The sequence below is a fragment of the Lithobates pipiens genome, unplaced genomic scaffold, assembly GCF_037356315.1.
Source record: "Lithobates pipiens isolate NorthernLeopardFrog02 unplaced genomic scaffold, aLitPip1_a1.2 Scaffold_16, whole genome shotgun sequence".
Taxonomy (NCBI): Eukaryota; Metazoa; Chordata; class Amphibia; order Anura; family Ranidae; genus Lithobates; species Lithobates pipiens.
Window position 1 is genome coordinate 607,942,472 of NW_027507748.1, and position 24,712 is coordinate 607,967,183.

The following is a 24,712-nucleotide window of genomic DNA, read 5'->3' on the forward strand; positions in this document are numbered from 1 at the left end:
CTCTTTTGTCCATTAAATAGTGAGTCACAAGAACAAAATTACTGGCTAATAAACTCTTCAATGCTGAGTACTTAACAACCCTCTTGTGGTAACATTGTGGGTAAAGATATGTTGTAAGGGCTGGTAATCTTCCTCCTGCCTTACATTGAAATCCTTACTTAGGAACCCTGGTTTGATGTCCTCACGATTTTACATTTCACTTATTGTAAGATCTTTGATTCTAACCTTCAAGAAAAGGATTTCAACATATAGGGTGCTGGCATTCTTCATAGGATTTGTGATGTAATACTTCTGTATGGCATTGCAATTTCACCAACTTAAAATTATATGAACTAATTCATTGTATGTGATACAATTGTATATAGTTGGTTACAATGACTGGTCTCTGCGTTAAGTTACAAAACCTTTTAATGGTAGTGCACACTCTTCCCCACCCTAAATACTCATCTAGTCTGATCTGCGTCCAGTGCTATGCACAACACCCCTTGCCCCCCCCCCCCCCCCCTCCCCCAGGCTTTCTGGTCTTTTTTGCTGCTCCTTTTCCAAATTAAATGACACCTGGCATCATCCAATCAACCTTCCGGTGAGACCAGGCTGTTAATATCATAACAGCAGTACACAGTCATCTGCGCTCAAGTGCGCTACTCAAATCATAAATGGGCACTTTCTATTCCAAATATCCTGGGCCCATCAACACAGCTTCAGATCTCAGGTGTTCATTACGCCTAGCTGCCCTCCACAGAATGGGGTGGTCCATAGAAACTATATTTTTTTCTGTTAATTGCATATCATCTGCAGGTGTGTAATCATGCCATCATTAACTCTAAGTGCTGATGCCCAGACTAAAGCTCACATGTTGCTGAGCGTTGTTCTGTGTATCAATAAAAACTGCTCACCACCAATGTTAAAGAAAAGGTTGAAGAAGCACAAATTTTAGGTAAATAAGGTGTGCTTTTATAAAAACGTATGGCGCAGGGGGGTGTTTGTAATTCAATTTAAGTTACAGTAAAACGGAAGTACCCAGTTTAAAATTTACTTTTTATGCACTGCATATACTGCAAGAGAGTTAGTAAAGTAAACAGTTTCCATGCTCAACAGCCAATCAGTAGAACAAATTCATGCAGAGTCCAACTAGCTACACAATTCCATGCTAAGTAATACAGAAAATACTTGTAACATTCTACCTATTCATGCATCAGTTGTTAAATGTTCTGTACTTTACCATAAATTATCCTAATTTCACTGGTTAGTTCAGTTAAAATATACAGTTGAAAACAGGTATTTACATATTTTACTCAAATGTTACTATATATAAATCATGCCTGAATTGTTGCAGAACAGCCTACAACTAAAGTTAAATGCATACAACCTCATAATAGACAGATTCATATGAAGGAGACTGTAGATATGTTAACATGATGGCTGCATACTCTGTAAAATGTGGCCATGTTACTGGCTACAGTTGAGTTCACCACCCAGATTCAAACTGTAAGTTAAAGACGTATGACCACAATATATATATATAAAAGTCTACACACCCCTGTTAAAACCCCAGGTTTCTCTGATGTAAAAAAACGAGACAAAGATAAATAATTTTAGAACTTTTTCCACCTTAAAGGTCACCTTAAAGGTGACCTATAAACGGTAGAACGCAATTGAAAAACAAACTGAAATCTTTTTTTCTGGGGGATGGGGGGTCTCCACAGAGAGTTTCCAAAGCATCATAGAGATCTCATTGTATAAAGGTCAGGAGAAGGATAAAAAATAATTTCCAAGGCATTAGATATACCATGGAACCAGTGAAGATGGTCATCAACAAGTGAAGAAAATATGGCACAACAGTGACATTACCAAGAACTGGACGCCCCTCAAATTGATGAAAAGATGAGAAGAAAACTGGTAAGGGAGGCTGCCAAAAGGCCTACAGCAGCATTAACCGCTTGCCGCCCGCCGGCTGTCAAATGACGGCCAGGTGGCGCAGCTCTCGTTCTGGGAGGGCGTCATATGACAGCCCTCCATTTAAACAGGGATTGCACACGATTGCGTGCGCGCATCCCTGTTCCTTTGGTGGCAGTGTGTCACGGAGACACCGCTCACCACCGAGGGGGGGGAGGGGTGAACAGCCATTGGGCATGGATGTTTACCACGTGATCGGCCATGATAAAGTCACGGCCGATCACAGGTGGTACCGCCCCACTTTGCACGGCACATGCGCACGATCTCGAGCGTGCTGCACATGCACGTTGGTGGCGGCGTGTTCCCGGGTAAACTGCTCGTCACAGACGCTGGTAAACAGCCATTGGCCAGCAGCTGGTTACCATGTGATCGGCTGTGATCCTTTCACAGCCAATCACTAAATGTCAACAAACCGCGGTAACGAGATGTTACCGGGTTCTCCTACTCACACACCGATCGTGTGTGAGAAGGAGATTGCGGTAACATCTTGTTACTGCTTACAGTGTACACCAACACACACTGATTGCCCCCCCCCCCCCCAATAAAGAGGACCTGTCACCACCCATCAAAGTACCTGTCACAGTTCATCTGAGTACCCGAGTACAAGTCACAGTCCATCAAAGTACCCAAGTACCTGTCACAGTCCTTCAGAGTACCCGCGTACCTGACACAGTCCATCTGAGTACCCGAGTACAAGTCACAGTCCATCAAAGTACCCAAGTACCTGTCACAGTCCTTCAGAGTACCCGCGTACCTGACACAGTCCATCAGAGTACCCGAGTGCCTGTCACAGTCCATCAGAGTACCCGAGTGCCTGTCACAGTCCATCAGAGTACCCGAGTGCCTGTCACAGTCCATCAGAGTACCCGAGTGCCTGTCACAGTCCATCAGAGTACCCGAGTGCCTGTCACAGTCCATCAGAGTACCCGAGTGCCTGTCACAGTCCATCAGAGTACCCGAGTGCCTGTCACAGTCCATCAGAGTACCCGAGTGCCTGTCACAGTCCATCAGAGTATCCGAGTGCCTGTCACAGTCCATCAGAGTACCCGAGTGCCTGTCACAGTCCATCAGAGTACCCGAGTGCCTGTCACAGTCCATCAGAGTACCCGAGTGCCTGTCACAGTCCATCAGAGTACCCGAGTGCCTGTCACAGTCCATCAGAGTACCCGAGTGCCTGTCACAGTCCATCAGAGTACCCGAGTGCCTGTCACAGTCCATCAGAGTACCCGAGTGCCTGTCACAGTCCATCAGAGTACCCAAGTGCCTTTCACAGTCAGAGTACCTGAGTGCCTGTCACAGTCCATCAGAGTACCAGAGTACCTGAGTACCTGTCACAGTCCATATGAGTACCTGTCACAGTCCATACGAGTATCCAAGTACCTGTCACAGTCCATACGAGTACCCAAGTACCTGTCACAGTCCATATGAGTACCCGAGTACCTGTCACCGCCCTTCAGAGTACCCAAGTACCAGTCACCAGGCCATCAGAGTACCCAGGTACCTGCCACCAAGCCATCAGAGTACCCGGGTACCTGTCACCAGGCCATCAGAGTACCCGGGTACCTGTCACCAGGCCATCAGAGTACACGGGTACCTGTCACCAGGCCATCAGAGTACCCGGGTACCTGTCACCAGGCCATCAGAGTACCCGGGTACCTGTCACCAGGCCATCAGAGTACCCGGGTACCTGTCACCAGGCCATCAGAGTACCCTAGTACTTGTCACCAGGCCATCAGAGTAACCGAGTACCTGTGACTTGCCCATCAGAGTAACCGGGTACCTGTCCCCGGCCCAGTGTACCCGAGTACCTGTCACCAGCCCATCAGAGTACCTGAGTACCTATTTGCAGCTCATGTCTCATAGAATATACGTTGGGGTGTTTGCTTTCCAAAATGAGGTCTTTTGTGGGTAATTCCACTGTCCTGGTGCTCAAGGATCTTCAAAAGTGTGATAGGTAGGAATAAAATGAGATGTGTAATTTGTGCTCCTAGAACGCCTGAAGGCACTACTTCAATGTTGGGCCTCTGTATGTGGCCAGGCTGTGTAAAGATCTCACACATGTGGTATTGCCAAACTTGGAAAGAGTAGCAGAAAGTATTTTGGGTTGTAATTTTTGCTATATACATGCTATGTGTTAGAAATATCTTATAAATTGACAACTTTGTGTAAAAGAAAATGCATTTTAATTTTTTTCCCACATTTTCCAAAAACGTCTGGAAAAAAATGAGCCGTTCAAAAGACTCATTATGCCTCACAGAATATATGTTGGGGTGTTTTCTTTCCAAGATGGGGTAATTTTGGAAAGAAATTCCATTGTCCTGATGCTTGCAGGGCCTTCAAAAGTGTAATAAGTGGTTGATAAATAAGATGTGTCATTTATGCTTGTAGAACACCTTAAGATGCTACTTCAATGTTGGTCCTTTGTATGTGGTCAGGCTGTGTATCGCCATACTCGGGAAGAGTAGCAGAATGAATTTTGGACTGTAATTTGATGTATGCATATGATGTGTGTGAGAAATAACATGATAATTTGACAATTTTGTAAAAAAAAAAAAAAAAAAATCTTCATTTTGCAAATAATTGTGGGGAAAAAAGTACAACTTAAAAAAACTCACCATGCTACTTACTTAATATCTTGGAATGTCTACTTTCTAAAAAGGGGTCATTTGTACTTTCCTGACTTGTTAGTGTCTCAAGAATTGAGATACACCTGATGTACTGAAGGCCTCATCAGATGTGATCAATTTTCAGTGATTGGCACCATAGTTTGTAGACTCTATAACTTTTAAAAAGATCAAATAATATAAACTAATTTGGGTTATTTTTACAAAAGATATGTAGCAGTATAAATTTTGGTCAAAATGTATGAAGAAAAATTACTAATTAGCAAAAGATTTTCTCACTTTTTCTCAATTTTTTTCACAAAATTTACGGTCTTTTCTTTATTTCTAGCACAAAAAATAAAAAACCCATTAGTGATTAAATATCACCAAAAGAAAGCTTCATTTGTGTGAAAAAAGGATGCAAGTTTCACATGGGTAAAGTGTTATATGACTGAGTAATTTGCATTCAAACTGTGAGAGCGCTGAAAGCTGGAAATTGGTCTGGGCAGGAAGGGTGCACTGTATTGAGGTGGTTAAAGGAGTTGCAGGAATATTTGGCAAGTACTGGCTGTGTGGTACATATGACAACATTCGTCTGCATTCTTCATATGTCTGGGCTATGGAGTAGAGTGGCAAGACGGAAGCCTTTTCTTATGAAGAAAAACATCCAAGCCCAACTAAAGTTTCTCAAAAGCATGTAGGAAAATGTGTTATGGTCTGATGAAAGCAAGGTTGTACTTTTTGGCCGTAATTCCAAAAGATATGTTTGGCGCAAAAACAACACTGCACATCACCAAAAGAACGCCATACCCCCTCTGAAGCTTGGTGGTGGCAGTATCCTGCGTTCGGGCTTTTTTTCTTCAGCTGGAACAGGGGCCTTAGTCAAGGTAGAGGGACTTATGAACAGTTCCAAATACCAGTTAATATTGGCACAAAACCTTCAGGCTTCTGCTAGAAAGCTGGACCTGAAGGGGAACTTCATCTTTCAGCATGACAATGACCCAAAGCATACATCCAAATCAACAAACGATTGGCTTCACCAGAAGAAGATTCAAGTTTTGGAATGGTCCAGCCAGATTCAAGACCTTAATCCGATTGAAAATCTGTGGGGTGATCTGAAGAGGGTTGTGCACAGGAGATGCCCTCACAATCTGACAGATTTGCAGTGTTTTTACAAAGAAGAGTGGGCAAATATTACCAAGTCAAGATGTGCCATGCTGATAGACTCATACTCAAAAAGACAGTGCTGTAATAAAATCAAAAGGTGCTTCGAGGGTGTGCACACTTCTGCAACCATATATTTTTTTTTTTTTTTTTTATTTCCCTCCGCCTAAAAGATTTCAGTTTGTTGTTCAATCGAGTTATACAGTTTATAGGTCACATTAAAGGTGGAAAAAGTTCTGAAATGATTTATCTTTGTCTCATTTTTTTACATCACAGAAACCTGATATTTTAACAGGGGTGTGTAGACTTTTTATATCCACTGTGTATGTATATATATATATATATATATATATATATATATATATATATATATATATATATATACACATATATACACACACACACACACATACACACACACACACAGTAGCTCACAAAAGTGAGTATACCCCTCACATTTTTGTAAATATTTTAAAAAGCTTGCGTTACTTTTTGGTATATTTTCCCTCAGTTCCTTTCAGGACAGCCATTATAGCAAATCACTGGGCTGGAGAATATGCCGTGCGGTCCACCCCCAAGCTTACATCACTTCCGCCCTATACCCATGGGGGTCCCGGAACTTCTTCAGCCCTGTAAGCACCTGATTTGCTAACATCAGTGGACAGGGATACTTATGTAGATTATTTTACATGTGGCTAGATATGTCCTGTTAGTGCTAACATTTTTTTAACTGCCCACTAGATGGCATTTCTTCCTTTACACACACACACACACACACACACACACACACACACACACACACACACACACACACACACACACACACACACACGTAGTAGGGGAATCTCATGCGATTCTTTGCAATGCAGTTTGCGGCCTTTTTTTGTATTGGCGCAAATCGCACTGCAAAATATCAGTACATGGTATTGGCGAGTACTTGACTGAAAGTATCGGTGTAACCCTTGATTTTATCGTTATGTTTTCCTGTCATAATGATAACTGCACTTGCGTCACAGTACAGCAAGTACATAAAAATCTCCCCAACTGGATTGTATATATAAATAAAATGCTGCCAGAAAAATGAACTCCCCAGACTGCAATTAAAAGTAGAGTAGAAATTTGGTTGGAGTTAAAACGGAGTTCTGGCCCACCCCTGCAAAAATTGAAAGCCAGCAGCTACACATACTGCAGCTGCTGACTTTTAATAATAAGATACTTACCTGTCCTGGAGTCAAGCAATGTTGGCACCGCAGCGGATGTTTCCATCAGCTGTCGCCGCCGCAATTGTGGGTAATGGACCCCGGAAGTGTCGTATTACAGCTTCACGCCGGATCCTTGCTGCGCATGCGCAAGGCAACGCTGCGCTCTCCTACTGGCCTGGTGGTGGGGGAAGAAGGGAGGGGAGGGAACAGTTGTGACGTAATTCGCCGTGACCTGGATTCCCCGAAATGGTGACAGGATATCTGTCAAAGACAGGTATCCACTCCCCCCCAAAAAGGTGCCCGGAGGGTGGTAGGAGACAAATGAATGGAAGTTCCACTTTTGGGTGGAACTCCACTTTAAGCCTTGAGATTTAGGCTGGCCATAGATGGTTCATTTTTTTTTTCCTTCCGCTACAGGGAAAAATTAAAGGGGAAAACTAACAGATTCCTCCATCCACACAAATGAGGTGGATGTGAGAATCCCCGCCGCTGGAACACTGTACTCTGACACTGGCACCCGCTGACAAAATACAATGATCAGTGGCTGCAACTGATTTTCCAACATGTCTCTTCAACAGGAGTTAACTGAATAAGTTGAGAAGGGAAGGCCATAGACTGATGAATTTAAATCGGTAAATTACCTGCTTTAATGCTGATCTTCAGGTTTCATTTGACTCTAAAATGTTTGTTTGGACCAAGCTGGTTCAAACAAACTACAGTTGTGTGAAAAAGTATTTACCCCCTTTCTATTGGTCACACTAAAATACCTCAGATCATTAAATGCATTTTATTATTACACAAAGATAACCCGAGTAAATACAAAATTAAGTTTTTAAATAATGGTTTAATTTATTAAAGCAAAACCTGTCCAAACCTGCCTGGCTTTATGTGAAAAAGTAATTGCCACCTAAACCTGTTGTGGCACAAACTTGCGCTAACTGGCAACATTGTTGTGGAGCAATTTTGGCCCACTCTTGTTTGCAGAATTGTTTTAAATCAGCCACATTGAGGGGTTTTCCAGCATGAATGGCCTTTGTAAGGTCATGATACAGCATCTCAATTGGATTTAAGTCCAGGCTTTGACTAGGCCACTCCAAAAGCAATATTTTGCTTTGTTTGAACCATTTGGAGGTGGACTTGCTGCTGTGTTTCGGATCATTGTCCTGATGTAAAACCCAAGTGCACTTGAACTTGAGTTAACAAACTGATAGCCAGACATTCTCCTTTAGGATTTTCTGGTAGAGCCCAGAATTCATGGTTCCATCAATTATGGTAAGTTGTCCAGGTCCTGAAGCTGCAAAGCTGCCCCAGACCATCACGCTACCACCACCATGTCTGACTGTTGGTATGATGTTCTTGTTATAAAATGCTGTATTTGTTTTATGCCAGATTTAACAGGATGCACACCTTCCAAAAAGATACATTTTTGTCTCATTGGTCCACAGAATATTTTCTGGGATAATCAAAATGTTTTTTTGGTAAATGTGGGATGAGCCTTTGTGTTCTTTTTGGTCAGCAGTGGCTTTGGCCTTGGAACTCAACCATGGATGCCATTTTGCCCAGTCTCTTTCTTATTGTTGAATCATAAACACCGATCTGAGGCAAATGAGGCCTGCAGTTCTTTAGATGTTCTGGATTCTTTTTTGACCTCCTGGATGAGTCGCCGCCATGCTCTTGGAGTAATTTTTGTAGGCCAGCCACTCCTGGGAAGGTTCACCACTGTTCCAAGTTATTTCCATTTGTGGATAATGGCTCTCCCCGTGGTTCACTGGAGTTCCAAAGCCTTAGAAATGGCTTTGAAACCCTTCCTAGTCCGATATATGTACATTACTTTGTTTCTAATCTGTTCTTGAATTTTATTTTTAGATTGTGGCATGATGTGTGACCAATTGTGATCTGTTAGGATGCTTCACTTTGTCAAACAGCTTCTAGTTATGTGATATCTTGATTCAGCACGTCTGGCAGTAATAAGGCCTGGGTGTGGCAAGTGAAATTTAACTCAGTTTTCCAAAAAATTGTGGTTAGTCACAGTTCATTCATAACTCAGTATGGGAGGGGGCAATTACTTTTTCACATAGAGCCAGGCTGGTTTGAACAACTTTTTTCCCTTAATAAATGAAATAATATTTTTAAAACCTGTATCTTGGATTTACTCAGTTATCTTTTTGTAATATTAAAATTTGTTTGAGGATCTGAATCATTTAAGTGTGAGAAATTAGCAAAAGAAAAAGAAAAATCAGGGAGGGGCTAATACATTTTCACACAGCTGTATTTACTTTTCTAAACGCTGCAGCAGCTGGGAGTGCTGTATAAACTGTATGCAGCTCTGTGTTCCATCAGTGGAATTAGAACTTACAGTCCAACTCCCGGAACAAAATCGAGTCGGGCTGAGCGCCGGATGCTCAAGACTTCAGAGCAAGTGTTCTGTTCTATGGAGTGGCAGTGGTCACCACCTGGGAGTCAATAGGTTTAGTTTCCCCGAGATCACACCCATTACTACAAATTGGGAAGCAAAGATAGAATTAGATGAATTGCGATTTAATTGCGATACTTATGTGCAAATTTCAATATTACATTGCTCCATCCTAGGTGATGCTATTCAAATAAGAACATACATACTGCCTCTCAATAATGTTCATCTGTTAAACACGTAGTATTTTAAAAATAAAATCTGTCACACTTGTGTTAGGAAAACAAACCGGGTGCAATGAGACACTTAGCATTCTACGGATCTCCAGTTCTGCAATCAGTTTACTGTACCTGCATATCCCCACAGAAGCTGTTGTGCTACAATGTAATATCACACTATTAAGAACATGATATATGAAGGATACATATTATGACAAAGACCTACCTAAAGTGAATTAGTCAGTAACATAGGTAAATGCATATGGTAACATAGCAAATGTAAATCCATTTAAGGTACCTCTACTCCTCTCCGGCAACCCGAGAGCCTTGAATTCTTTGGTGCTTTGCAATGAAAATACTGAAACCTAACGCTAATGTTAACAAAAGTTTCAGTATTCGAATATTAGAGCACAATGGGATTCAGGGCATTTTATCTGTTTAGGAGGAGGTATAAAACATCTTTGCAAAAATGAAGGAGTCTGTTCATTAAAAAAAATATAAATAATCCCTGTAATTTGTCTAATGTATTTCCCATTATCATCAGCTCCATCTAGTGGTCATATTGCGGTATTTTCCAAACTGCATTATTTCAAAAAGACACTGCTTTATGGCCACTAGATAAACTTGACAATCATGGGAAATACACATATTAGACAAATTGCATTAGTCATGGAGGCTTTGCAAATGCTAAGATATTCACACAGCAATTTTTTAAATAAATAGATTCATAAGTGTCTGTATTGTAGTCTTATACCCAGGTTACAATATTTCTCTTACAGACAGGCGAAATTAAAGGTCATTTGAAAGTAAACATAGCAAAATATATAACTATAGACATTTAACTTTACATATTCTTTACAAGCAATAATAGAGCTTTAAAACAAGCCCTGTCTAGCTTCTTTTAATGTGAAGTTAATCATTCTCAAAGATCCTCAAAAATCCTTGAAAGTTGGTGGTCAACTTTAAAATTAACACAATGGCAGCACATTTTTGTGCATCGAGGTGCATTTCATCTAGTTAGACCATCCCATCCAAAACAAATGTGGTAGCATGTACCTTAAAGTGGATCTCCACCCAAAAGGGGAAGCTCCGCTTGTTTGCACCCCCCCCTCCACTGTCATATTTGGGAAGGGGAGGATAGCAGGTACCTGGTTTTGACAGGTACCCGATCCCACTTCCGGGTAAGATTGCCATTGAGCAATATATGTGCATTTCCGGACCCTCCTCCTCCTCCGCTGCCTTCTGGGACACACACGGGTCCTAGAAGATGGTGGGACCATTCAGAAAGGCTTCACTACCAGTTTCCCTTACTTACAATGCCGATGCCTGCACTGAATCTGATTGACTAATCAGCTCAGGGTGTCGACATCGCAGGATCCCTGGACAGGTAAGTATTCTTATATTAAAAAAGTCATAAATCATTTTTTTTCCAAGCTGGAGCTCCTCTTTAATGACAAAAGATTTCAGTTCTTCTGCATTGCAATGTACATTGAGGAAGAAGTTGTACAGCCCCAGCATTGGTGTCAATAATTATAACCGCTAATGTAGGTGGATGCAGTAATAATCTCCAGGACTGGTGTCAGTGCTATTAAACTCCCCTCCCCCCGCTCACATTTGTGTCAGTGACAGTGGAAGTTAATCCCCCGCTCCTGCATTGGTGGTTGGTTGCGGTAAAAGATAACCACCATACATTACCCTGCAATGGTGGTCAGTAGCAGTGAACACTAACCCCTCCAATCAAAGTCAGTGGCAATCAAAGTTAACTATCCGCACCCTGCATTGGTGACCATTACATTATCACATGCAATGCTCTTTCTCCCCAGGCTGGGACTTTACTTGAGCTGTGGGAGAAGACAACAGGCTCTTTTTCAGTGTTGGGTGCTGGAATACAGAGTTCTGCTGCCACTCTACTACCTAAATGATATCCAAAAGCTCATGCAGGGCACCAGGGGCGTCGAAACACCTGTTGTGTGTCTACATTAGAAAGCTAGCAAGCTGCCAAGATTCAGCTTTTCAAAAAAAAAAAAAAAAACTGATTTAAATAACTATGCTATAACTTTGAAAATGTATTCCTCCCTAATACTTACAGATACAGAGATGTATGAGAGCTTTTTTTTAAGTGTTCAGAATATGTAAATACTTTAGGCTCCTTGCAGACTGAGCCATTCACACGGTACAGTTCAGCTGGACGGCCCCATGTGCAAGGGGCCTAATTTACATGATATGTGCACAGGTTTACCTTAGGTATTAGGATTCAGGTGAGGGGAAGGTTAGAAGGTTACTCCACTGTCATCGGGAAAAAAAATTGCAAACAGAAAAAAATAATATAGCGTATATAATATAATTGCTTCACAAGTCATTATGTAATTGAATGTTTTTTTGTTTTTTTTCCATCTCAATCTGCAGTGATTATTTTTTAAATCTAAATGTGATTTAACTCTTTGTATAGTGATTTTCAATTGGTTTAAAGTATAGTGAGTAGTAAGTGCTCAAACGTTTTTTTGTTTTTTTTTGTATGGTTTCATGTAGAAAAACAAAAGGCATTTTTTAAACACACTTCACATGAGAATCTTAACAAAAGAAAATAATTTAGAATCCATTACCTCGACTTATTGCTGCTTCCTTCAAAGCAGTCAAAATTTCTGGTTTTAAATCTTCAGAAAGAAGCCTTCCTTCTAGACCAGGGAATAATGCACTAAGCGAAAAAAAAAAAAAGGAAAGTTATGAAATGATTTCACATATTGTTTAGGAGATGCATTTGTGCTTTCTTAACCACTTCAGCCCCGGAAGATTTTACCCCCTCTTCCTGACCAGAGCACTTTTTACAATTTGGCACTGCATCAGTTTAACTGACAATTGTGCGGCCATTCAAAGCTGTACCCAAACGAAATTTGTGTTCTTTTTTTGCCCACAAATAGAGGTTTCTTTTGGTGGTATTTGATCACCCCTGCGGTTTTTATTTTTTGCGCTATAAACAAAAAAAGAGCAACAATTTTGAAAAAAAAAAAACAATATTTTTTACTTTTTGCTTTAATAAATATCCCCAATTTAACTAGTTTCTGACCAGCGCACGCCGATGTATGTCGGCAGAATGGCACGGGCAGGCATATTGGCGTACAGGTACATCCATTTCTATATGCTGCCCTACCATCGTGTGCATGCCGCCAGCGGCGCGCTCGCGTATCGGTCGGGACCTCCGTGAGTCCGGTCGCGGGTCCCACGGACTCGATCGCCGCGATCATCTCACGGGGAGGCTGAACGGGGAGATGCCCTTGTAAAGGGCATCTCCCCATTCAGCCTAGCAACAAGTGACGCTGATCTCTGCTCTATGTGATTGGAGCAGAGATCAGTGTTCACTAACACAAAGCCCAGCCCCCCACAGTTAGTAACACGCCCCTAGGAACACTTAACCCCTACACTGCCACCCCCTGGTTAACCCCTTCACTGCCAGTGTCATTTACACAGGAATCAGTTGTATAGCACGGATTGCTGTATAAATTACAATAGTCCCAAAGATGTGTCAAAAATGTCCGATGTGTCTGCCATAATGTCGCAGTCACAATTAAAATCGCTGATCGCCGCCATTACTAGTAAAAATAAATTATTTATAAAAATGCCATAAAACTATCCCCTATTTTGTAAACACTATAACTTTTGCGTAAACCAATCAATAATCGCTTATTGCGTATTTTTTTACCAAAAATATGTAGAAGAATACATATTGGCCTAAACTGAGGGGAAAAAAACGTTTTTTTAAACATTTTTGGGGGATATTTATCATAACAAAAAGTAAAAAGATAATGCGCTTTTTAAAAATTGTCGCTCCATTTTTGTTTATAGCGCAAAAAAAAAAAACCGCAGGCGTGAACAAATACCACCAAAAAAAAGCTCTATTTGTGGGAAAAAAAGTACGTAAATTTTGTTTGGGTGCCACGTCGCGCGTACGCGCAATTGTCAATTAAAGCGGCACAGTGCCGAATCGCAAAAAAATGGTCTGGTCTGAAAGTGGTTAAAAAAGAAAAAAAAATTCTTCATCAGTTTTGGCCAATATATTCTTCTACATATTTTTGGTAAAAAAAAAAAAAAAATTACAATAAGCGTATTGGTTTGCACAAAAGTTATAGTGTCTACAAACTATGGGAAAAATGTATGGCATTTTTATTATTTCTTTTTTTAGTAGTAAAAACATTGGTGCATGATGATTGGTCCTAGGCTGCAACATTGCGTGCGGTGAGAGAGTCTGCAGCAAAGAAATGAGTTCTGACTGGCATCAATTGAGAGCTTACATGGGACATGTAATCCTTGCTGCCAGTGGCGGAAGGGTGGTAGGGGAGGTGAGGAGAGGATTAGTATAAGCAACTCCTGAGGGCAGCTTAACATTTTGCTTGTTCCTGCATGGGCAATTTATAAGCTTGTTTTTTTTTGTTTTTTTTGACAAAGTGAACCAAAACAAGAACAGGTAAACAGAACAAAAAAAAAAATGAAACTAAATGCCACCCTTCATTACATTTTGGGTATGCTTTATCCTTATATGCCATTTTTGTACCTAAAATATGCTGTGACTCATCCTGCTCTACAATAACTGTGATATTGGATGCACTTTTGTATTACTATTTCCTTTCTGTAAGATTTACTGTCTTGCTGAAGTAAGCAATAAAAGTTTAACTTAAAAAAACAAAAAAAACAATTCAATAACACAAAAAGTGCTAATATCACAATTATACCTGGGGAACTCCTCGGAGGTGATGTAAACAACATCCTTATCAGATACAGATGAAGAGAAAGAAATAAAATTCCCATTTTGCAGAGGAAGCATTTCTAATCCTATAAGTTCACTGTAGTTCTCATCACTGAGTATAAACTCAAGTAGGTGAAGCTTCTCCTGTTTAGGTCCCTTATGTACACATTTCCTCAGAACCTGACGGACGAGAGCAGGGGTGACCTTCTTCACTGGCTTAGAATTATTTAATGGGATTTGGAATGCAGCAGCAACATTTGTCGGTACCCTAGCAATGTGAGTCCCTGAGTTCTGGAGGTAGTTCAGGATTGTTTTTGTGTACTCTTTGCTTTCATCTATCTCAGTGAAGTTGACATCACATTCTTTTAACCAGCACTTCTTGGTGGAGAAAATCACTGCATTCTGGCATAACATCTTCATAAGAGGTTCTACGATGGGTTTCCAGTGTGTCTTAATTTTTTCCACCTCTGGCCACACTCTGTAGATTCTTTCAGCAGACAGAGGGAAATCTGGATTCTCTTCAGTCTCCATTCTCTTAATGGCTTCTAAGATAAGAGTGGCATATGCTTTTGGGACAACATTCTTGACAAGAAGTTCATTCCAAAGTGCAGCAGGATCCCGCCACTGATCTAGTTCTCTCCATTTGATACTCCTACGGTTGTCTGTTAAGCCAAAGAAACCACTGATGTGTACTGGAAGACCTGTCTTACTTTCATCTCCTGGAGGTAAAGGAAGAAAGCAAAAGGCCCTTCCAACAAACTGCGACTCAGCCCCCTTTTCCTCACCATTGCTCCATAAAGGCATGGCAATTCCAATAGCAGGAACAAATTTGAGGTCATCAGCAAGACAATCTAATTCATTGCATATGCCCCGACCCCCAACACTGTTGCATACCAACCACGAGCAAGTCTGTGTTTCCTTGACACTTTCATCCTCAACAACAATATTTACATGATATGTAACACAAGTTATACTATTGCTTGGCACACCTTTACAATAGCCATCAATTGATGACCCAAGAATCTTAATAGAGTTGGGTCTATCATGTTTCAGAAGCTTGTTCTCACTAGCCGTAACTCTGAAAATGAGTTTTTCAGAGCCATCTGCCTCTCGTACGTGAAGAGACACTTTTTGGACATTCTTTAGAAACAGAAGAACAGTGTCTGCATCAGCTCTGAAGGATTCATAGAGTTCTAGAACCTTTTCTTTATTGTACAAATTGCTACTTAGCAAGGAGGGTTGGACACGAAGAGGAAATCTGAAGAAGGTTCCATGGAAATGACCTTCTGTAAAGGTTTCTTTAGTGCTTCCGAAAATGTTAACATATGGGGCAAATTGGTCCTCGAGTTCACTTATTTCTTTGCTGTCCTCTTTAATGTTCCAACACTGGCCTGACTCGTGGCGTCCAAAGAGTACCTGGTGTGGATCCAGAATTCCAATCTGATCACCACTAAAAATACTGGGAACATCTGCAAAAGGAAAAAAAATAGAAACAAATCTTTATGCATCATCAGATTTAGATTAGCAACAATAATTTTTTAGCAGTTCAAAAATAGGCAAATATTTGATCTTGTAAGCACAAATCAATGAGCAATTAAAAAGGAAATGCATAAATTTGATCCACTTATAGAAGGGAAAGGGGAGACATGAAGAATGAAAAAGGGGAGACACGAAGAAGGAAAAAGGGGAGACATGATCGAAACCTTTAAATACATCAAGGGGGTGAATAAGGTTCAGGAGGGCAGTATTTTCAAAATCAAGAACATGGGGACATGACCTCAAACTAACTGGAGGAAAGTTCAAAACTAATTTTAGAAAGTACAGTGCATCTGGAAAGTATTTACAGTGCTTAATTTTTTGCACATTTTATTATGTTACAGCCTTATTCCAAAATCGATTAAATTCATTATTTTCTTCAAACTTCTACAAAAAATACCCCATGATGACAACGTGAAAGAAGTTTGTTTGAAATCTTTGCAAATTTATTAAAAATAAAAAAATGTACATAAGTATTTTCAGCCTTTGCGCAATACTTTATTAAAGCACCTTTGGCCAATTACAGCCTCAAGACTTTTTGAGTATGATGCTACAAGCTTGGCAAACCTATTTTTGGGAAGTTTCTCCCATTTTTCTTTGCAGGACCTCTCAAGCTCCATCAGGTTGGATTGGGAGCGTCAGTGCACATTTTCAGATCTCTCCAGAGATGTTCAATTCTAGGCGCTGGCTGGGCCACTCAAAGACATTGACAGAGTTATCCCGTGGCCATTCCTTTGTTATATTGGCTGCGTGCTTAGGGTCGTTGTCCTGTTGGAAGATGAACCTTTGCCCCAGTCTGACTTCCAGAGCGCTCTGGAGCAGGTTTTCAACAAAGATGTCTCTGTGCATTGCTGCATTCATCTTTCCCTCGATGATGCTTGCCATTTAGGCCAAAGAGTTCAATCTTTGTTTCAGCGGACCAGAGAATTTTGTTTCTCATGGTCAGAGATTCCTTCAGGTGTCTTTTGGCAAACTTCAGGCGGGTTGTCATGTGTCTTTTACTGAGGAGTGGTTTCCATCTGGCCACTCTGCCATACAGGCCTGATTGGTGGCATGCTACAGAGATGGTTGTTCTTCTGGAAGGTTTTACCCTCTCCACAGAGAAACACTTGAGCTCTGTCAGAGTGACCACCAGGTTCTTGGCCACCTCCCTGACTAAGGCCCTTCTCCTCCAATCGTTCAGTTTGGCCGGGCGGCGCACTCTAGGAAGAGTCCTGGTGGTTCCAAATTTCTTCCATTTATGGATGACGGGGGCCACTGTGCTCATTGCGACCTTCAATGCTGCAGAAATGTTTCTGTACCCTTCGCCAAAAACTTTTCATTTATCTTCTTTTCATATTTATTATTTTAATTTCTCTCTGTGGATCTTTACGTTATATCATTTCTAGTATTCCTAATTTTTCTATCTCTTTCTCATAATATAGGGTTGCATTCCTCTCTCCATTTTGTTTACCTTACTACTCCTAATTTACAACAATCCATCACCACTGACAAAAATGTACTGTGTTCCACATAAAAAAATTATAAGAGATTTAGTGTTCCCTACATTTTCTGCCACATTAAGATCCTTTTCACACCAAGCCGCACCGGCGTCATCTTTACCGTCGTATTAGTGGCGCTATTTGGCCGATAGCGGGGTGGTGTAAATCCGCCCCTGAAAAATTCCGCCGTAGCGCCATTTTCCCGGCGGTATTGGAGCACTGCCCCATTGATTTCAATGGGGAGGAGTGGTGAGTTCACTGCTCCAAAGATGCCCTGCCAGCGTACCGCTCCAGTGTGAAAGCCCATGGAGTGCATGGAGCAGCTGTTTTAGGGCGGTTTGCAGGTGCTATTTTTAACACTATTGCGCCTGCAAAACGCCCCCAGTGTGAAAGGGGACTTAGAGGCAATAGTAAAAAAAAAAAAAACTATACACGATGCTGTTACCAGAGAGGATGTAAATGAAAATCTCTGTATAGGGAGACAAAATAGTAACAGGGGTTTTAGCATTCCCCTGCTCTACTCTTATTCTCTTAGAAGCCTTTCCTTTTCGCGGCAGGAGCATTTTGGCAGAAAAAAAGCCTGACGCTTTTCTCAAAAACGTTTACAAGCATTTAGGTGTGTTTACAAGTGTCAAGAGCTTTGGTTTTAATTCTTTTCATTGGCCAAAATAATAATTTATTCTGGCCAGTGAAATTAATTAACATATAAGCACTAAATGTGCCTAGCGTTAACACACGTTTGCACACATTTACAAGCATTTTTTGTGCCAAAACTCCTGGACGCAGTGACAGTGTTTTTTTTTTTCCCTGCCTCCAAATGCTGCTAAAAGTCTATGTGTGCATGTGCACTTAGGCTAACATGTAGGGGACTTTAGAGACCAGAATAAAAAGGCCTGACCCACCTAGAAGTCGCTGCAAAAACGTCCTGTGTACATGAGGCCTAAAAAGGGGAAAATAGCCGAAGAGACTAGTAAATTAATGAATAAGTTCTTATCTGTGCCTACTCTAACCAAAACAAGAAAACATGTTTTAGTTAGACATTACATTCTTAAAGAGGTCTTCCACTTGAGAATAATGATTCCCCGGCTAAACGGCAGCTAATACCCGCTGTTATTTCCTACAAATTTTTCTATGTCACAGAATTGCAGACCAACCTAAGTGTGCCATTGAAAGAGATTAATTCCTGGTTTGCGCTTTTTCATCTTAAACCTGCTTCCCCCACTAGGCCCCAAAATGTATAAATAAAATTGGTCACTTATGTATTACTAGCTGCCAAACTATTGCAAGGCCTTTGAAGGCACAATTCACTGAAGTTCGACAATGCATACACACATTCTTTATCAATGGAAAACCCAGTGGATCCAGTATGCTCACTCCTTACTCTTACTTGCAAGCTATGACTATCTGCGGGTGGCATACTGTAGAGGGGCATACATAGAAAGCCCTAGTGTCTTATTTACCCTTTTCCCCCCAATCTCACTCTCACCATGCTCCTTTTAGTCCTCTTCACCCTCTTACTACAGCCTTACCTTCTCACTCTCTACTCTTGCACAGTTTTTGAGATGGATGACATCTCCACCTCCCCTTTTTTTTCCATTTCTCTCCCTGTCACAGTTCATACCACTGTCCATAACAGCCAACTACCTCCCAAGATGCAAACATGACTAGCCCTTGACAACTGGAGTGGGAGTGATCTCCCTTATAACTGAGACTGGGAGATCTATGCTAGCATTTATTAGTATGGATAAATACAAAATGGTATAGTGCGCTAAAGAAAAAAAAAATGTAAATACAAGACAGACCATGTGATATAACCATGGTGGACATAAATCAAAAACAAAAAAAGTAGTGCTAGTCAAAAGTGAAAATCAAAAATCAAAATATACAATGAAGAGAAAAGCCTATTACGTGTCCTTGAAAAAATGCAAAAAGTGATCAAGTGAAATAACAATGATCATAAAACTGATTTTTCACATAAAATTTTAAACAGTGTACCGGTATATATAGGTGAGAGTCCACGTGATGTACAAAAGAAAGTGATCAGGTGAAATAATGATCATAAAAATTGAAGGCAATTCATATAAATTCTAAACAGTAGATTTAAGCGATACACGACTCACAGCTGAGAGTCTTAATCGGCCAAAACCACACGGCATGTATATGAAAAGAAGGCTTCAATAGTGTAATAAAGTTGAAATTTGTATTGATAAAAGCCAAAAGGGTACTCGCAAACATAAAATGGTCACAAGCATTGAATAAAACAGTGAACGAAAGTCACCTGCACTTCTGGTGTCACGTGGGATGTAATGACATCAGCGTGTAGCTACGTTCTCTGTTTGCCGGCAAACGCATGTGATTCAAAGCTTGTGACCATTTTATGTTTGTGAGTACCCCTTTTGGCTTTTAGCAATAAAAGTTTTAGACTTTATAAACACTATTGGAGCCTTCTTTTCATATACATGCCCCATGGTTTTGGCCGATCGAGACTCTCGGGTGTGAGTCCGGTATCTTGGAGGAATTTCCTGGTCTTCAGCCAGCTCTAGAGGCTTGGTGGATTATCATACCCTGCAGAGGTTGACCCAAGTGTTATATATGTCCAAAAACGCTTCGCACCTGTTAGATGGTACACAGAGTTGAACCCAATTCCAAACCTTCCAACCTTCAGGGGGTCATCTTTCTTCCTACTTCTTGCAATTTCTTGAATTCCATGCCAGTCTTCCGTGGTGAAAACAGCATTATTGTATACATAGAGTGCAGATCCTAAAAACAGAAAAAACACGTATTGAGTTAGTATAAGAGTATGCAGGACACACATAATGGTACATTACTGTCACTCTGTCATGACTGTCCTTCATTTCTGGAGGATGTGTGGGCAGTAGGCACCATGAAAAGCAGCACATTTCCAACCTCTGGGTCAAATATGAGTTGCAATGCAGTGAAGCCTCTGCAGCTTTAATGGGCCTGCCAATGTGTATGCAGCCTCAGAGATGGACAATGGTTGTTTCTAGTGGAAGGTATTAATGATCTCTGAGACAGGTGTGAAGAGACATCATATGTTATACACTCATCTTTTTTCATGCTTGTAGGCATCACAATATTCTTACACAGAGCATTCACTGAGCATATTAAACCAATTGAATATTCCAATAAACAATTCGGAATAAAGAGGAATATCTCATAGGTAAAGATGAATATTACTCACACAAACCAATCAGTTACTCCCATAGCTCTACTTGTTCCAGACAGACAACTTGTTGGAGTAGGCACGGGCAAGTATGTGACTTGCCACAGGTGATGGGGGGTAAAGCACCATGCCCATAAAATATAAGTATTCATCATTTGTTTACCATTTAGTGACTATGCACCCCCCTAAGGGGAAATTTCTCACTGGCACATTATGAAAGGCATCACAGTCACCAGCTGGTATATACCATAAGGCAGTAACCTGCTATAAAAAAAAAAAAAAAAAAAAAAAAACCTGAAACCTAATGCAACCTCATATAGCAACAGTTAAAACAATTCTCAACACGATGTGTTCATAGATTTGGATATTTGTTTGCACAAGTGACTTTCTGCCAAACCCACCTTGATATTGGGCCATTTCTTTAGAGAAAAGAGATTCAGTGCCATAATGTGTTTCATCATAGAGAAATTTCACTTCACTGGCACCAGCATCCTCTGCATTTTGAATCAGCTCCTACAGTAAGAACAGAATATTAGTTCTTTGATGAGGTCTAATGCATTTATTGTAGCAACTCTGTGCATTACATAAACACTACCATTATGTAAATTCTATTATATAAAGATCACTGCATATAACAGTTTCTCCCCCTTTACATCACAGTTACCCCAAATCACATACTACCAGCAGTATCCCAGTTTTTCGCTGACAAATCATACAGCAACGAAACAGGATTGTCACCTTTAGAATTTGTCCTCCTTCTGGGTATCTCCTCAGAATGTCCTTGAGGAAGTCAACAAGTGGTGGAGTTGTTTGTCCAAATTTACCTGTCACAAAAAATATATATATATTAATGACAAGTATACAGAGAGCAGAAAGCTCTTGCATCACAACACATTTTTATTTCATATATAAAACAAATAGTGCAGCGCTAAATGAACAAAGATGTGATGAACATGCACAAAATTATTCCAAAAACCAAGTAAATTCATAGAAGTGAAATGCCATAGAAGTGACCATGAGAATCTGTGCAATTGCGTAAAAAATCAGGATGAAAAAGTTTCTCCAGCCGTGAAAGTAATGAAGATACCATAGAGTAAGTGTCACCAGCCAAGAAACACAACCACTCTTACAAGAGGACGTGTGACCCCCTAATAAGGGTGGTCTATTGCGCTTTGTATACAATAACCAAGCCACAGACCTGGACCTCCTAGATCAGTGATGGCGAACCTTGGCACCCCAGATGTTTTGGAACTACATTTCCCATTATGCTCATGCAGTGTAGAGGAGCATCATGGGAAATGTAGTTCCAAAACATCTGGGGTGCCAAGGTTTGCCATCACTGTCCTAGATATTCTCGCTTATCAATGGATAACATGTGCCATAGAGATGAATGGATAAAAGCCAGGAAACAAAGCCCTCTTAGAAAGAGACAAGCTGGTGTAAGAGATTGAAGAGTTTGTAGTGCAGCTGTCTGTGCAAGGGGGGAGACACCTTCCTTTCTGCAAACACATTTTTTATTCACCATGAGGTACAAGTTTTTAATTTTTAATAAATACACAATAGACACATGTATACTTTAATATCTCTCATTTTATTCTGGAGTTTATATTTTTAGATAATCAGAGCCTGTCAACAGTATGGCTTCATAGTAGAAGAGCCTGGGTGCTTAGCTGTCCTGCCTGCAGTCCAGACCTTTCACCAATTGAAAATATTTGGCACGCTTTGAAATTAAATGTACAACAAATACACCCAGGCCTGTTGAGCTGTTAGAATCCTAGATCAGGCAAGAATGGGACAACAGTCCTCACCCAAAACTCCAGCAACTGGTCTCAGTTCCCAGACGCTTACAGAGTGTTGATGCTACATTGTGGTAAACATGGCCCTGTCCCCAACTTTTTGAGACATATGTCGTTGCCATTAATTTCAAAATGACCTTATTTGTTAAAATATTAAATTTTCTCAGTTTAAACATTTGATGTTTTTGATTTTCTATTGTGAATAAAATATGGCTTTACAAGATTTGCTAATCATTGCCTTCTGTTTTTGTGTAGATTTTACATTGTCCCAACTGTTGGATTTGGGATTGTACACAGTTGAAAACACAAGGTGTAGGTAGGAAGGTTTATAATGCATTTAACAACTTAAAACCAGTAGCATAATATCTTTCATGGACCAGAGCATTTATTTTTCTTTAGGTTCTAAGATGAGTCAATTTCACATCTAACAATTTTCCAGCTATGTACAGTCCCAATATTTTATGTTAATGATACCCTGTTGCCAGAACATTAAATTTCATCAACAATCTTCCCAGATTATTATATAGGAATTTACCATATTTTAGGTATGTTATTTACATGGTAAAAGCCTCTCTTGGGGTAACATCCAAAAGCCCTTAAACTTTTGCTTGGTACTACAATCTTGTAGGTGATATTAGCAGCCCCAGCAGAGCTGTAACTCAAGTGATAAATTATAGTATTTGCCTTAGCGCCTCCCCTGGCTGCTACATAAAAAAGTTATACAAGGAGGTAAGGGGAGAGACAAGGCTGGGCGAAGGAGCTGGGCCAGCACACGTAGTAATTAAACACTACCAGAAGTGTGCAAGGAGGGAGGGTGATCTTGGAATGTTAAAATTTTCTAGTAAGTTCAAATGCACATTGCAAATAAATAAAACAAATTTATGGAAAAATAAATGCAAATAAACATAACATATTAGATTTTTTTGTGTTTTCACCAGTATTTTTTTTTTTTAGTTGGTGACAGGGTCTCTCTTAAACACAAGGTACTGTGTGTGCTAAATGTCCATAAATTGCACATTAAACAAAACTATTTGGCAGCATGGACTTTGTGTGTACTATATAGAAACAAACCGAATGTCATAAAAATAATTATTTATTAAATCTCATTAAAATAACAGAACACATATTAAAATAATCGATGCTTAGAGGTTCACATTATGTAAAGATTCGAACATAATTCACATGTAGACTCACCGCATTTCGGAAAGCCTTCTTCAGGAGAACATGTGAAAGGCTCAATACACTGGAACCCACAATTGATCTTTACAAAAGAAACAATGCAATCTGCTGGAATTTATATCATGCAAAATGTGTCAGGAAGGGTAAACCAGCAACCAAGATGGCAGCCGCAGAAAGCTGCCTGTTCTCCACAATCCCATGAAGAAAACCATGCGGTGCATGCGCAGATGCACAAAAGAGCATCCAGGATATAAATGGCTGTGCGTACAGGAACGTGCGCATGTTGTGACATATGTAAGCGTCTGGGAACTGAGACGACCAGGCACCAAATGGACTATTTAAAAGAGACAAATATCCAGGATCAATGCTGTCTGGTCTACAGTGTTCCCTGTGACCCCTGCCACCTGCTCATCCTGAAAACCTGTTCCAGTTGATACTTGGCTTGTTCCTGACTACTTCTGCTATCTGCCTACATCTGATCCTGGCTTGTCTCTGACCCTGCTTCGGTCTACTCCTCTGGTTACCTTGCTGTCTGACTGTTACTGACCCAGCCTGTACCCAGACTTCGCTCCAGCTTCTGCATCTGTTCTTGATCTGCCCGCTTGTGTATGACCCAGCCTGCCTGTACCTTGCCTGTGTTCCTACCTACAGAACACCGCTTTGCTGATTGTTGTGTCAATCTTCCTGTCTCTAGCATTCACTTCCAGCCTGCTCCAGTCTTCAGCCTCCCAGCTGTTCCTGGTCGTCTTCCTTGTTGGAGGTTCTCCACGATATCATCAGAAGTTCCTAACAGCCCCTTCACCAGTGATCCTGCCAGGTACTTGTGCCACTCTGCATTCCTGAGCCTCCTGTCTGCTCTATCAGGGGTTCTTGAGTCAGAGGTGTAAGAGTCCTTCCTCTGCATATCGGGCTCTACCACCAGGAACGTGACAAAATGTTTCCCATGGTATATCCTAAAACACCAAGCTGGAGAAGAAAAGAACGGATGCACAGCAGAGGAACGTTCCAATGTGTTTATTCCAAAATAGTAAATGACAGCCAACAAGAGAGTGCCAGAACCCAGGAGGTGACACGTTTCACACGGATCGCAGTGCTTCTTAAAACCTGGGTAACGTTCCTTTGCTGTGCAGCCGCTCTTTTCTTCGCATTGATCATCGGTGGTGAGCTGTTGTTTGCACAAAACACATCCGGACTGTAGTGATTGCTCACTTGGAGCAGCGTTTTTCTTCCTTGAACATCAAGCTG

At 40.8% G+C, this 24,712-nt stretch overlaps 1 protein-coding gene across 1 annotated transcript in view; it reads right to left on the minus strand.

The window, feature by feature from the left end:
- Positions 1-24,712, minus strand: part of SACS (sacsin molecular chaperone) — a 144,955-nt gene that overhangs the window by 14,768 nt on the left and 105,475 nt on the right. The window contains exons 5-9 of the mRNA XM_077484027.1: positions 21,231-21,316; positions 20,894-21,005; positions 19,922-20,068; positions 14,278-15,760; positions 12,157-12,248 (exon numbers count right to left, since the gene is read on the minus strand). Coding sequence (XP_077340153.1) covers positions 12,157-12,248; positions 14,278-15,760; positions 19,922-20,068; positions 20,894-21,005; positions 21,231-21,316 — 1,920 coding nt within the window. The remainder of the gene's footprint in view (positions 1-12,156; positions 12,249-14,277; positions 15,761-19,921; positions 20,069-20,893; positions 21,006-21,230; positions 21,317-24,712) is intronic.